Source organism: Cricetulus griseus, chromosome 4 (genome assembly GCF_003668045.3).
Source record: "Cricetulus griseus strain 17A/GY chromosome 4, alternate assembly CriGri-PICRH-1.0, whole genome shotgun sequence".
Classification (NCBI taxonomy): domain Eukaryota; kingdom Metazoa; phylum Chordata; class Mammalia; order Rodentia; family Cricetidae; genus Cricetulus; species Cricetulus griseus.
The window spans coordinates 79046035-79061252 of NC_048597.1; the positions used below are offsets into that span (position 1 = coordinate 79046035).

Consider the following 15218-nt stretch of genomic DNA (forward strand, 5'->3'; position numbering starts at 1 on the left):
TCTCTGCTTCCTCCAGGGTTTCCTGAGTGTTCCAGTCCAGAAAGAGATGGGGCCAGGGAAAGTCCTGCAGGTGTCTGTCAACGGAGGACTCTCAGGTCCCCTGTGAGTCATCGGAGCTCTAAGGATATGGAAATGGTTCACAGATGGCAAGGGAGGAGCTAGCCTGTGTCTTCCTGACTCATGACACAGGTCCACACCTGGATCAGGGTATGTCTGCAGGTGTCTGTGTGTCTTTTACTCATCTGTTGCTGTGAGGAGATACCAAGACCAAAACAATCTATTAAAAACATAAAAGGCATTTTATTTGCAACACACAGTTCAGGGGGTTAGAGTCTGTGACCATCATGGCAGGCAGCACAGTAGCTGTCAGGAAGGCATGGTGTTGGAGCAGTAACTGAGAGCTCACATGTTGAAACAACAAGACAGAGAGAGCTAACTGGGAAGTACCATGGGCTCTTGAAACCTAGAAGCCTAACCGCAGTGACACACCTCCTTCAAACAAGGCCATGCCTCCTAGTCCTTCCCAAACAGTTCTGCCAACCGGGAACAAAGCATTCAAGTGTGTGTGCTACTGGGAGCCGTTCTCATTCAAACTACCACCCATGGCTGTCTCCGTGTCCCTGGCAGACAGCTGACACTCAGCCAGGTGAGAAACTCCATTTCTCCTCTCTTGGGTGTGACTGCACACGTGTGTACACCTGTGTGTACAAATGTATGGAGGTAGAGGACAGCCTCAGCAGTTGTTCCTCAGGTGGTGTGTGTATTTTCACATGTGGAGGCACAGGCATGCACTGGCCACAGGAGACATGTAGGCATGTCAGAGGACAACCTTTAGGTGCCCACCCTTAAGTTTCTACCTGGTTTGAGGCAGAGTCTGCCATTGCATAAGCCAGGCTAACAAGCCCACTGGTTTCAGGAGATCATCCTACCTCCTCCCATCTCCTGTAGGTGTGTGCTGGGATTACAAACGCTGATGCTATTGTGCATAACTTTTATGTGGGTTCTGGGGACCCAAACTCTGCTTGTCATGCTTGTGTGGCAGTCACTATCATACACTGAGTCATTTTTCTTTGAGACAGGGTCTCTCCCTGGCCTGGGTCTTGCCAGCCAGCAAAACCAAGGGATCCTCCTGTGTCCCCTTGTCCGGTGCTGGGATTGCAAGTGTGTGCTTTCTTTTCACATGGCCACCTAGGGATGGAGCTCAGGTTCTCGTGCTTACAAGGAAAGCCGTTATCAATTGAGCCATCTCTGCTTCTGCCCATTTCTCTCAGACACCTTGCTTATTCTAGGTCATAGGCACTAGGCATTGACAAAAACCAGACAGACATGGGTTCAGGTTCCCATTGTGACAGCTCCTCAGTCTACAGTTAGCTTGCTTTTTCTGCATGTGAAACAGGCACCCACCCACCTCTCAACACAAATGAGTGAGTAGTGCTGGGGCCTCCTCATCTGAGAACCCCAGGCTATCAAGACACTGGGTGTTTCTGTAGCAGAGTGCCTCTAACAGAAATTTAAAGAAGTATGTCGTGTGTGTATGTGTGTGTGTGTGTGTGTTGAGTGCCTGGATGTTTTTATGTGGTGCTGGGAATGCAAACTTTAGTCCTCATGTTTGCACAGCAGACAATTTATTGGCTGAGCCATTTCTCCAGCCCTAATATACTTTTTTTACTTAAACTATTTTCCACTAATGAGACTTTCAAATAACCTGCTACAGATTGTAAGAAACAGGTAAAATATCATCCACGATAATATGGTTTACTGGGTGTGCATTTATATGCACAGAAAGGGAAAATGATCAAACCCTTGGCACACAAGTTTATCTTGCTGAGGATGGAGCCCAGGGCCTCACACAGGCTAGACAAGTGCTACCACCAAGTCACGCCCCCAGTCCTTCAAGGGGATTCTAGGCAAGCATTCGACTGCTAAACTATGTGCCTAGTCGTCTTCGCTTCATGCTCAGAATCTACCACTGGCAGTTCCGGGATCAAAGGGAGCTGTTCCGGGGCCAAGAGCGCTGGGCTCCAAGGAGCATGGTTCCACGGTCCCTTGGCTGACAACTGACGTGGATAGATGCCCCGGAGCTGTCCCGGAACCGGCTTCCGCACTGCAACTCATTGGCCCATGGCATTCGCCCCGCCCGCCTGACGCGATGCCGGAAGTCGGTCTCTCGCTAGCTGGGTCTTCCCACGTGATGTGGCACCGGAAGCCCCGCAACTGGGCGCTCCAGGTTCGCCCACGTGATGCAGGGATATAGAAGGGATGGGCTAGGACTGGAGGGGTATAAGAGACAGTCCGGTCACATGATACATCATGTGACACGACCCGGAAGTCCGCGAGAAAGTTTCGGCGCGTGTGGCATCCAAGCTGCTGCAGGATGTTCTCTGCGGGCGCGGAGAGTCTGCTGCACCAGGCCAGGTCTGCGGATCTGGGGTCGGGGCCACGGGGCGTGAGACAAAGCCAGGGAGGAGCGGGGAGGGGTGGTCCCTCTGCGTGGCTCGGGTCTCCGTGTGGCTTTAGATCCCGGACTCGGGTCGGCCTGTGTGAAGTGTGAGGTGCACGACCCAACTAAGAAGTCCTCCCCATCGTGTCTGGTGCCAGGCTACGCTGGTCCTGCACTGAGCGCCTAAGTTGCGCCTTCTTTCCAACTAACCGGTCCAAGACTTGATGGCACTTGATTAAACAAAGGAAATTGCTGCCAGAAGCCCAGACCTGATGCATTTGGTGAACTTAAAAAGCAAAGGCACAAATCTGGACTCTGAGCTTGGGCCAGTTGTGTGGAACGATTAGAATGGATAAGGTCTCTGGAATCTCAGAGAACAAGAGCCTGAAAGAGCGTTAAAATCTGGAGTCTGCAAACAAGACAGAACTCCGAAGAGGGCTCAATGGGTAAACGCCCTTGCAACCAAGTCTGACAGCCTCGGTTCGACCCCAGGGACCCACATGGAGGAAGAGAAAATCAACTCCCTCAAGTTGTCTTCTGATCTCCACTGAGCGCCCACACATGCTCATAAATAAATAAGTGTAATAAATTAAAAGAACAATTCCCAAGATAATTCTCTAAGTCTACTAGGAAAGAGTTTGATGACCAAGCCACACAGTCTGCCCACCAGCCCACTGCCCACCCTGCCTTCAGTAGAGGGGATAGTTTTCACTTTAAGCAGTGTGTTACATGGGGACTTTGGTGTTGGTCAGCATGTGACCTCCTCATGCCATCACGAAAATAACATTTCCCACGAAGATTCTGCTCAGGGCCATGGGGTGGGGGACGAAAGGCAAAGGGACTCATTGAAATTCTTTTTGCCCTGGGAAGGGTACCGGGGAGCAGCAGGGAACTGTGGATTTTAAAGCTGTATTGAAGCTGTAACCACACGATGCAGAGTATTTCTGTTTTGGTCATTTCATCCTCTGTCTCCTAGTGTATGTGGCTTATCACTGTGCCCTGGTTAGGCACAACCCTACACCAGTTTGTCTCTTCCTTTCCTCACCCAGCCTCTTCTATAGGTACCTTGAAATGACTCTGGGTGGAGGATGTAGAAAAGTAAGTAGGCTAGGGTGGTGAGAAAGTTATTGGAGATCACCCTACAGCCTTCAAAGAGGCCTGGGTCATACGGTAGCTGCAGAGAGGATACTACCTGTCTTCCGTTTGGTTCTCAAGTGTCAAATTCAAGCAGCTGCCTGGCAGGTCCAAAATGGGGCAGTGTGCAACTGTCAACTCTGTCTGTAGACCACAGTGGGGCTGTCAGCCATGGTTTAGGAAATTGGGGGCCCTCCTCTGTGCCTACAGGCACCTCATCCGGTAACATTTTTTTATTATTTTGGTGAGGAATAGTTGAGACAGAGCCTCACTGTGTGGCCCCAGGAACCAGCTCTGTAGACCAAGCTGGCCTCAAACTCAACAGCGATCCACTTGACTCTGCCTCACAAGTGCTGAGATTGAAGGTGTGTGCCACCGCAGCACCAGGCAATTCCTTCATCATGGGTCTTTATTTTGTGGTGTTGGGGATGGAACCCAGGCTTTCATGGGTCTAGGCAAGCACCCTTCTGCTGAGCTGCAGTCCCAGCCCTTTTCCTGGCTGTTAAGCTTGGAATAGAAGTTGAGAAACTGGGTTCCACATTGATATTTAGTTTAGTCTCAGCATATCCGAGTTAAGCCAGCAACATATTATATCAGGCTAGTCTTAAACTCTGCTGTAATCTTTGCACTTCAATATAGAAGCTTTTATGTTCCCTTCTCAAAAGTGGGAGGCTCACTAAAACATGTTTGAAAGGCAACTTGGGAGTGCTGGCAATGGTGCTCCGAGGTACTTTTCTTTATTATGTGTAAGGCCTTGGTGTCAAACTCCATCACCACCAATAAAGGCAGGGGACAGGGAAAGCGGGGCATAGTCCTGCACACCTGTACATCTTAGGAGGATGAAGGGTTTGAGTCTGGGCTATGTAGCAAGTTCAGCCTGGGCTATATAGGAAGACTTTCTGGGGGAGGAGGAGAGGCAACTGGAACTAAATATTCCTGACATTTGAAAGACTCATAAAACCTTATACTGAGTGTGTTGTCTCATTCTTGTAATGTCAGTCAGCACTTGGAAGCAGAAGCAGGAGGATTGCTGCAAGCTCCAGGCTTGCCTGGGCTACAAAGTGAGGCCCTGTCTCAAAGGGAAAAAAAAAACCAAAAAAAAAAAAACAAAAACATAGTGTTTTCTTTTTGCCATTGGAACAACAGAATAAGATCGGGTGTATCACCTTTATTAAAGGGTGTCCCAGTAAGCTGGGGTGCTGCATCTCATTTCCAGGGGAGGAACCTGCTTACACTCCAGTTCCTGTAAACACACACACACACACACACACACACACACACACACACACACACAGGCACTGCGAGCCTGGATGGCTGTTCCATTCTTTCCCTGTGCTGGTTAGGGATAGTTCCCCAGTGAGGGACATGCCTGTGGCTTAGGACAGCACCGTGGTCCCCTTTCCTTCCTTAGGGAGATACAGGATGAGGAGCTGCAGCGATTCTGCACCCGGGTCACCAAGCTGCTGCAGGAACCCCCGGGGCCAGCCACCATGGATGCCCTGCAGAGGCTCTTCCTCATTGTCTCAGCCACCAAGTACCCCCGGAGGTGAGTGGAAAGCACTACTGTGAATCCCTGCCCATCTGCCAGACAGGTCCCAGCCAGCTTCCCTGGGGTGTCTGTACTTGCCACAGGCCTGACATGTCACCTGGTGGGGTCTCGCCCTCCAGGCTGGAGAAGATGTGTGTAGACCTGTTTCAGACCACCCTCTGTTTGCCCACAAGCCCTGAGCAGCTTCAGGTCCTCTGTGCCGCTATCTTGAGAGAGATGTCACCTTTTGATGACCTGGCCCTGTCCTGTGATCACACCCAAAACACCCGGCAGCTCAGCCTTGTGGCCTCTGTGCTCTTGGCTCAGGTAACACAATTGCTACCATTGAGAATGGAAGGTGGGTGGTGGTAGCATCTGTTTCTGGTGGTTCCAGAATCTCAGGAATATGGCAAGCTGGTCTGTGTCCCTCAATGTATCCATGTTCTACGGAGACCCACTCTGCCCGGAGCCCATCCGCTTGGATGATCCAATAACTATCTCAAGTGTGCATAGCACCCCACCATGCACAAACCCCAGGACTCTGTCAATAGCTAAGTCAGACTTCAGAGCCTTGCCGGCCAGTGTGATGTTCCTGAACATATGACCCTGCACTTAAATACCCTGCAGTATGCTTTCCAGGGCTGGAACTCAGGTCCTTGTGGTGTTGAGGCACCCGCTTTGCCAGCCAAACCATGTCCTCAGCTCTGTGTCCTGCTTTGAAGGGAAACAGAAAAGGAGAGATCAGACAAGTGAGCCAGCGCATCTTCAAGATCCTCGAGAACCGGCAGCCTGAGGGGCCCAGTGTCAGGCACCTCCTCCCTGCCTTGTCCAAGGTCATTGGCCTGGCCCCAGGCACCCTCATGGAAGGTACTGGACACTTCTTCCCAAAAGGCTTTCCTGGCTCCTTTTTCAACTGTAGGCTAGGGTGTGGTGGAAGGAGGGTTTAGCTGTTGGAGAACCCTGCTTAGCTTCCCAGGTTGTACCCCTGGGTGGGGTTACCTTGAGCAAACTCAGCACCACTAGGAATCTGGAGGCTTAACTTTCCCCCCCTGCACCCCTTGCCTTCCCTGTAGACCAGAACAACCTGCTCAGCAAGAGGCTAGTGGACTGGCTGCGCTACGCCAGCATCCAGCAAGGGCTTCCATCCTCAGCAGGTTTCTTCTCTACACCCAGGACCCGGCAGGTGAGTCCCAACTGCTTCAGGCCCCCAGGAGATGAAATCTGGCACAGTCCGGAGGTGTGGCCCAGTTGGTAAAGCATTTGCCTAGTGTGCATTAAGCCTTGGGTTCAAGCCCCAGAACCACATGCACAGAGTGTGGTGGTGCACACATGCAACCCCAGAACCTAGGAGGCAGATGCAAGAATCAGGATTTCAGAGTATTCCTCGGCTACATGGCAAAATTTTTGAGACAGGATTTCTCTGTGTAACAGTCCTGGCTGTCCTGGAGCTCACTCTGTAGATCAGGCTGGTCTCGAACTCACTGAGATCTACCTGCCTCTGCCTCCTGAGTGCTGGGATTAAAGGCATGCACCACCACCACCACCTACCTGGCTACATAGCAAGTTTGAGGACAGACTGATGTACATGAGACTCTGTCATAAAAACAAACAGTGCTGCTCTCTCTTTGATAATACTGTTGTTCACTCTCTCCCATGCATGGATAGATACCACATGTAGCCAGTCTCAGCAGGCAGGTTCCTCTGGACACTGCATGCCCTTCCTCTTGATTCTAATAAGGTCGCTCATTTCTGTCTCTACCTCGGAGTGGGTGTGCCCAGGATGGGGGAGTGCACTTTGAGTCTGGCCAGCTCCTCAGCTTGTGTGGCTCCTGCTCAGTGCCTAAAGAGGACACAAGACACACATCTGAGCTCGAGTCTTACCATGTATCTTTAGGTCTTGGGGTAGGCATGCTGGGTCTAGGCATGTGGATGCATCCCACAGTACAACCTTGAGAGAGGATAGGCAGTGCAGGCCCCTGGGCCATGCTGGAGCTCATGGCCTCACATGGTGTCTGTAGTTTATGAGCCCATCAGGCTCGTCCTCAGCCCTACCTTCCTCCCACAGCCAGGTCCCATCACTGAGGTGGATGGAGCAGTGGCTTCTGACTTCTTCACGGTTCTCTCCACGGGCCAGCACTTTACAGAGGACCAGTGGCTGAACATGCAGGCCTTCTCCATGCTTCGGAAATGGCTGCTACACAGTGGCCCCGAGGACCCAGGCAGTCCAGATGCAGGTGTGCCCAGGGAGGGACAGAAGGTGATGAAGGGTAGAGAGCATAAGTACATGGTGGCTTGGGTCAGGTAAGGGGTGGGCAGGAGGCACCTGAGGCCTAGATGTACACCACAGGTGTCTGTAAGCCATGCATGTACTGTGATGACTTTGGAGGCCAGCAACAGAGGCCCAGTAACCCCAGCAAGCACAGAGAACACAGCCCAGCATCCTTTGTAGGCATACTAATGTCTCCACAAGGTGTTCCCAGAGATCCATATGGATCATCCAAGGCAGCTACTCACAAGCCTATCTGATCTTGTCCCATCTGCAGACTTGGTTTATATATAGTCAAACTGAGTTGCTCCTGGTGGTACATGCCTATGAGCCCAGCATTGGGAGGTAGAGACAGGAGGATCAGGGAGTTCAAGGCCAGTCTCAGCTACATAGTTTGAAGCCAGCCTGGGCTACAGTCCAGGGTGTTTTGAGATCCTGTCTCAGAAACACAAAACTAAGCCAAGTGTCGGGATCCATACCTATCATACCTGCAGCTGGGACTCTGAGGCAGGAGGACTATAAGTTTGAGACCAGCCTCAGCTACATAGAAAAACCTTATTTTCATACACTAAAAATCAAACAGAAAAACCAACTAGCAGCCCAGACAAATTTGTGCAACTAGCACCAGATGACAACAGCCTCATACTTGATGACTTGAGTGACCTTGAGTGCTCCGGGAAGCTGCTGGTGTGTGTCATCTGCCCAGCTGCCTGTCCACACGGGTATCAGGGGTGTCCTTTTCTCTACAGATGACAAGTCAGAGCTGGAGGGCTCCACCCTGTCTGTGCTCTCTGCCGCCTCCACTGCCAGCCGACTGCTGCCCCCTCGGGAGCGGCTGAGGGAGGTGGCCTTCGAATACTGCCAGCGCTTATTGGAACAGAGTAACCGGAGTGAGTCCCCAGGCTACCAACACCTAGCCCCAGCCCACATCACCCTCCAGGGTGGGGTCAAGGCAGCCCAGCTGAGTATCTGCTTTAGAAGAGCTGACTGGGGAGTTGGGCTGGGGAGATGACTCAGCAGTTAAGAGCACTTGCTGTTTTTGAGGAGGACCTGGCTTTGGTTCCAAGTACCCACATGGTTTCCTTGTACCTATAACTACAGGTACAGAAGATCTCATGCCCTCTGCTGGCCTTCTCAGACACCAGGCATACATATGGTGCACATATATAATGTGTAGAAAAAAAAAAAACACCCATTCACTTGAAATGAAATTAAAAATAAAATCTTGGAAAGAAGAGCCTCCTTGTGTCTGAGGACAAGCCCTGCCTGTGTGCCTAGCACCTCACCTCTGACATCCAGGCTCCACCCATCCTGTAGACATCTTACTGGCATCAGTCCCCACCCCACCCCCATCTTGTCACATGACTGCTCATTGTCCTGGCCTCAAGCTTCTAGGACACAGGCTGCCTTGTTATGGGGCTGTTTTGAGACAAGCCAACTTTCTTCCAGGGGCCTTGAGGAAGGCGGACTCTGACCTACAGAAAGCTGTAAGTAGCCTGCAGGGTGGCTGGGCAGGTGCTGCCTAGACCCTCTGACGCAGCTCAGTGTCCCTGCAGTGCCTGGTGGAAGCTGTGTTGGTGCTGGATGTGTTGTGCCGGCAGGACCCTTCCTTCCTTTACCGCACCCTCTCCTGCCTGAAGGCCCTGCATAGGAGGCTGGGTGAAGACCCTGGCAGCGAGCGGGCACTGGTGCCCCTTGCCCAGTTCTTCCTGAACCATGGTGAGTCTGGAAGCGTGGGAAGTTTCTTCCAGGCACTCAGAGGCTGTCACACTAACAGTTGGGTTTTGTTTATTGGCAGTACTGGGCATGAGACCCAGGTCCTTTACATATTAGATAAGTGCTGTGCTACTGAACCACACCCCAGCCCCTCACTGGGGCATTCTGGGCAGGTGCTCTAGCACTGAATTTAATCCCAGCCCTTTTTATTTTTATTACTTAGTTTTGTTTTTACTTTTGGTTTGGTTTTTCTTTCTTATTTTGAAACAGGCTATTTTTATGTAGCTCTGGATGATCTCGAACTCATGGAGGTTCACCTGCCTCTGTCTCCCAAGTTCTGTGTTTAAGAGTATGCCACCACACCTAGCTAGCCTCTCTTTATTTCGGAATGGGGTCTCTCAAAGTTGCCCAGGCAGGTCTTGAACTTGGGATTCTTCTGCTTCAGTTTCCTGAGTGACTGAGATCACAGTTCTGAGCCAAGCTCAGAACTCTGCTCTGCCATGAGCCCATGAAAGTCAGACAGTGTTCCCTCTGGGTTGTACTCTGTGGCCTCATGGAGGCGGCAGCATCTACGGGAGGCTTTTGGTGTTGTCGAGACACGCTGAGTTCTGGCCTACAGCAGAGAATTCTTACCCCAAGTCACTGCAGATGCTGCTGCCGTAAAGCCTAATGCCCTGGTGGCCATGGTGTCTTTTAGGGGAGGCAGCCGCCATGGATGCAGAAGTCATCTACCAGCACCTGCTCAGCAGGCTCCCTTCCGAGCGCTTCTACAGCCCAACCCTGGCCTTCGAGGTTATACACTTCTGCACGCACAACCTGGCTCTGTTCGACCCCCACATCCTCAGCCTTCTCAGGTTGAGCTTCCCTAGTCTGTTCAAGGCACGTGTGGGCTTCTTTGGGGGTGGGACCAGGGCTTCTCTCCTTTTCAGGTGATCTCAGTTTGGAACACAGGATGAGGTATTTGGACTAGGGGTCTCCATGTATCATAATGAGAGTAATTCAGAAACGGCTACCTTCATTGCTAGCACAAAATTGGCTGCAAAAGACAAAATAGAATAGCAAATATGGTCAGAGAGATGGCTCCAGCTGGTAAAGGCTCTTGCTGCTGACAGCTGGAGTTCTGTTGCTGAGACCCACATTGCAAAACAAGAGACCCAACTCCTGCACAGTGTTCTTCAGCTTCCATTCATGTGTATGTGTGCACACGCTCACATTAAATGAAATCCTCAAGACAGACAAAAACAGTCAGCCTCATCACAGGAAGTGTGGGGAGGAGGGGTGGTGTGAGTGGTAGTCGGAGGCCATTAGATGAGTCCATGGCCAGCTAGCATCCTCCTGCCCTGTCTGAGGCACTGTGTCTCCCACAGTTCCTGGCTTGGAACAGCCCTCCCCTTACAGCCGAGTTTGTGGTACTCCTCCCAGCTCTGGTGGAGGCTGGCACCACCGTGGAGATGTTGCACGCCCTGCTTGACCTGCCCTGCCTGACCGCTGCCCTGGACCTACAGCTCAGGTGGGCCCACTCTGCTCCGCTCAGCCCTGTTCTCTCCCATGCAACCAGGCACCAACTCTGCTCTCCTTACCACTCTCAACCCCCCTGACTAGGGCTCCTGCAAGGCTCCAGACCACAAACAATACATCCCCGGGCCCTTTGTCCACCCACCCAGAGCAGCCCCTGAGCCCCAAGGCTCCCCCGTACATTCATGTGCAGCAAAGGGGGTCTCGAATGTTCTCCAGCCCAGAGTGCTTCCCCAGCCCTGAGAGCCTGTGATGCTCCAGCAGGTGCCCCTGGCATGCGGTTGGCTTGTGCTGAGAGTAGCATCCCAGCCTAGCCTTTGTCCTCTTAGGTCCACACAGACTCCATCGGAAAGGCCGCTTTGGGATGTCTCTCTCAGGATTCCCGGCTGCCTGGAGGCCTTCCGGGACCCACAGTTCCAGGGACTCTTCCGCCACCTGCTTCGTACCAAGGCCAGCGGCTCAATGGAGAGGTGGGAGCACTGGGCTACCACAGTCCATAATGTGGGACTCTGCCAGAAAAGGGACTGTGTTCTCACCCTCAGCCTGGAAAGGTAGCCTTGATTCCCCATTATGGCCCTGGGCCTGAAGCCTGGGCTCCACCCATTGACCCATCCCTCAGCTGGTGCTGTGAGCAGTCTACTTTACAGATGGGAAAACTAAGGCCTCGCATGTTCTGGGAAGTGAGAGGACCAGGAGTGGACTGCAGGCCTCTCAGTTCAGACCTTGCTGACCTATCCCTGGCTCTGCTGTCCTGGGAGCTGCTGACATCTCTTGGCCTCCTTGAGCCCTGTGGGGCATGTGATCCCAAGGAGCCTGTGGACCCTGACTACCTGTAGCTGGCCACAGTGTCTCTTTTGGTTGCTATGGGGGTCTCTCAGGAAGTAACAGTGGGTGGGCACTCAGTAGCTCCACTGTGTCCCCAGACTGACGCCACTTCACCAGCTGCTGAAGCCCATGGCCAGCTGTGCCCGGGTAACCCAGTGTGCAGAGGCAGTACCCATCCTGCTTCAGGCCTTCTTTTCGACTGTGACCCAGGTGAGCCCACCGCCCAGGTCCCCTCCCCTTTAGACCTCACATAGTCTAGAGAGAGCAGGCCAGAGTGTGGTGCACTAGCCTTAACTCCTTGGGAGGTTTCTCTTACTGTGCCCTCCATGGCCTCTCTGAGTACGACAAACAGGGAAAGGGCTACTCACACTTCAGCCCTCAGGATGAGGCAGGCATGTAACCACACAAGTTAGAGCCAGAACAGCATGTACCCCAGCCCCTGGGGCTCCCATAGCCCAGTGGTGTGCCCCCTCCCCTGCCCCCTGGCTGCATGTTCACAAATTGAACGACTACAAGTCCATAGAACCCCTTGAGGTAGGCTAGCAACAGTGGGGCCATTTGGGGTCACTCAGCTAGACAAGACAGAACCTTGGCCTTGGAGAACAGGCTTATTTTATTTTTTTGTTTGTGCTTTTGACACTGCCTCTCTGCATAAACCCACTGGCCTGGAGCTCACTCCATGTGGTCTGGACCAGCCTCAAGTTCTCAGATCCTCCTGCCTGCCTCTGTCTCCCAAGTGCTGGGGTTAAAGGTGTGCACCACCACACCCTGCAACAGAACAGTGTCCTGCAGGAAAGATGCAGGGCAGGAGCTGGGCGGGAGAAGCTGGGGCTTCCGGGTCCTCTCCCAGCCCCCAGTGGCTCACGTGCATGTGCACACGCACACACACACACACACACACACACACACACACACACACACACACACACACACACACGTGCTAGAGAACATAGGCAGTGAGTGAGGAGATGCTCCCTCTTTGTGGCCTCACTCCTCCCTGAGGGTGGAAGATAACAGCACCCGCTGACCAGGACTGAACCCATCTCTTGTTCTTGATCCCAGCTTGCTGATGGGGCCCTGATCAACCAGCTGGTGCTGCTGCTCCTGGACAGAAGTGACTCCCTCTACCAGGCCCCTCAGTATGAGGCCCGTGTGCACAGGTAGCCTCACAGCCCTGGCAGTGCCTGTGGCACACACAGACCAGGTCCCTCCTCAGCCTCCCCTGTCCTGCTCACAGGCTGGGGGTCTGAGCACTCTCCCTGTCCTGTCAGTCCCTCCCCCATCTGGCATCTCATCCCCAGTCAGGACATTCTGGTTTCTGCCCTCCCCGAAGACTCTTTGTGTCCTTTCAGGGTGGACCCATTTTTCTATTGCAGAGGTTCCTGTCCACCGAGGTCCTTTTTCTTATTTTTTTTATTTATTTTATTATTATTATTATTATTATTATTATTATTATTATTATTATTATTTTGGTTTTTTTGAGGCAGGGTTTCTCTGTGGCTTTGGAGGCTGTCCTGGAACTAGCTCTTGTAGACCAGGCTGGTCTTGAACTCACAGAGATCCACCTACCTCTGCCTCCCAAGTGCTGAGATTAAAGGCATGTGCCACCACCATTGCCCAGCACTCACTGGGGAATTCTAGGCAAGCCATCTATTCTTCAGTTTTATGATAGGTCTTACTCCAGTCCAGGCTATCCTATAACTCACAGCATTCCTCCTGCCTCACTCTCTCAAGTAGCCTGGATTTCAGACAGTCATATCCCTAGTGGAGTGAAAAACTCTCAGTGGGTGGCAGTTCTTATCTCCCTGACTTCAGCTGGCTACTGCTGGTTCTCCCCATCAGATAGGCTGGGGTCAGGTCTGTCCTGAGCACACACAGCCTCACAGGCTTCCTGCTGTCCCGGCAGGGTGCTGAACTCCCAGTTCCTGGCGCTGTGCAAGCTGAAGCCATCCCTGGTGGTGGAGCTGTCACGAGAGCTTCTGGAGTTTGTGGGGAACGTGAGCAGCATCTGCAGCCGAGCCAGCATGTTCACCTGTGTGGTAAGCGCATGCCCACCCCCACCCCCGACCATTGAACAGGAAGCCCTGGTGTGTGCTGAGCCTCTGTTCTGGGCTTAGGTATGGGCCATTGGCGAGTACCTGTCGGTGACCTGTGACAAGAGGTGCACAGTGGAGCAAATCAACAAGTTCTTTGAAGCCCTGGAGGCCCTGCTGTTTGAAGTCACCCAGTCCCGCCCCTCGGCTGACCTGCCTTGCTGTCCACCACAGGTGGTCACTGCACTCATGACCACGCTGACCAAGCTGGCCTCCCGGAGCCAAGACCTGATCCCAAGGTATCCAGCTAGGGAGTGCAGAGCAGGAGCCCACGGAGGACAGCTATCTGGGTGCTTTAGGAAACTGGTCTTTGGCAGCTAAATAACTGAGCTCCTCTTTTCCTCAGGGTGTCACTGTTCCTATCAAAACTTCGGACCCTGGCCCAGAACCCAGCCACCAGCTCCGTGCACAGTGAGGAGGATGCAGAAGCCATCCGTACCCGGGCCACAGAGCTACTGACTTTACTGAAGATACCCAGTGTGGCCCAGTTTGTGTTCACACCCACTGCAGGCGTGTGCCAGCCCCGATACCACCGAGACGCCAACACGGCCCTGCCTCTGGCCCTGCGCACCGTCAGCCGGTTGGTGGAGAAGGAGGCTGGCCTCTTGCCAGGTTGAAGGGACAGTCACCATCTGAACACTGGCTATAGCTTAAGAGCCTGGGTGGTCAGCCCAATATCAGAGTTGAGCTGCAGGCTGGGGTGATGAGAGAAGAATGGGGAGGAAGGTGGACATGGCCCTCAAGATAGGGTCACTAGCTCCTGGGGATGAATCATCAAGCCTTGTCCCTGTGGCTGGCTGAACTCAGCCTTAAGTGGCTGATAAATGACTGAGCACTGTTTCCTAGGCTGAGCAGAAGTGGCTTGGTCTGCTTGCTGCTCTTGACTCATTTCTAGAGTTGGGGGCAGGGAACAGTGAAGGAATAATAATAAATGTTACAGAAGTGCTTATGCTGGGCAGCGGTGGTGCACGCCTTTAATCCTGGCACTCAGGAGCTGAGGCCAGCCAGAGCTACCCAGAAAATCCTGTCGAAAAAAAACAAAAAGTCTTTATTATTTATGTGTAGGTATGTGCGCACCCCACAGCAGTAGGTGTGTGCGCACACCACAGCACACACATGGATATCAGGAGACAACTTTGGGGAGTCAGTCTCGCCTTCATGTGGGCCCTGGCTGGTTGTATGGGTGTGTGACAAGCACTTTTACCTACTGAGCCATTTTGCCTGTCCCCTAATAAACCATTAAATGCTGTTTATGTACAGCTGAGATCTCTCTGCCCTCCTTAAACTGGGTGATAAGCAGGGAGCCTGAGCATGGACTGGAGCCCTTCCCACCCTGCCCTGTGTAGAGGGAAATCCCTGGTTCACCTGTTTAGCTCCAGTGTCCTAGATGTGACAGATGTGACATGCTTAGGAATTGAGGCTGTAGCTCAGCCTGCACAAAGCCCAGCATAGCCCAGGCATTGTAGTGCACACCTGTAATCAGGTAGGAGGCTCAGGAAGTTCAAGGTCATCCTTGGCTATGCAGCAACTTGGAGGGCAGCCTGGGCTACAGAAGAAATTGGGCCTGGAAGACAACTCAGCACATCAAAGGCTTTGCCATATAAGCCTGATGACCCCCGTTTGACACCTGGATCCCAGGTGTAGAACCAGGTGCTGTGATGTGTGCACACCTGCAGAGACAGAGTTCAAAGCTCACAGGCC

General features: G+C 52.7%; 1 protein-coding gene across 3 annotated transcripts; it reads left to right on the forward strand.

Moving 5' to 3' along the window:
- Positions 1-22: 22 nt before the first annotated feature.
- Ap5z1 (adaptor related protein complex 5 subunit zeta 1) lies at positions 23-14776 on the forward strand. Of its 3 annotated transcripts, none has more exons than XM_027413538.2 (17): positions 23-207; positions 4986-5120; positions 5243-5429; positions 5825-5969; positions 6176-6285; positions 7168-7336; positions 8118-8258; positions 8818-8855; positions 8925-9087; positions 9782-9963; positions 10452-10594; positions 10929-11069; positions 11523-11634; positions 12487-12584; positions 13331-13463; positions 13542-13756; positions 13864-14776. In XM_027413538.2, the coding sequence occupies exons 2-17, from the start codon at positions 5065-5067 to the stop codon at positions 14132-14134; spliced, it is 2304 nt and encodes a 767-aa protein (XP_027269339.1). In that variant the 5' UTR covers positions 23-207; positions 4986-5064; the 3' UTR covers positions 14135-14776. The 3 variants fall into 3 exon arrangements, with proteins under 3 accessions (XP_027269339.1, XP_027269338.1, XP_027269337.1); XM_027413537.2 differs by lacking the exon at positions 23-207 and adding an exon at positions 2199-2415 and having other exon boundaries at positions 5297-5429; XM_027413536.2 differs by lacking the exon at positions 23-207 and adding an exon at positions 2200-2415.
- Positions 14777-15218: the final 442 nt, after the last annotated feature.

What these genes read in the sequence shown, in the direction of transcription:
- Ap5z1 (XM_027413536.2), top strand. Translation starts at nt 2,375, where the DNA reads ATGTTCTCTGCGGGCGCGGAGAGTCTGCTGCACCAGGCCAG. An exon ending in AGTCTGCTGCACCAGGCCAG is followed by an intron (nt 2,416 to 4,985) that starts GTCTGCGGATCT and finishes TTCCTTCCTTAG; the next exon opens with GGAGATACAGGATGAGGAGC. An exon ending in CCCAGGCAGTCCAGATGCAG is followed by an intron (nt 7,337 to 8,117) that starts GTGTGCCCAGGG and finishes TTTTCTCTACAG; the next exon opens with ATGACAAGTCAGAGCTGGAG.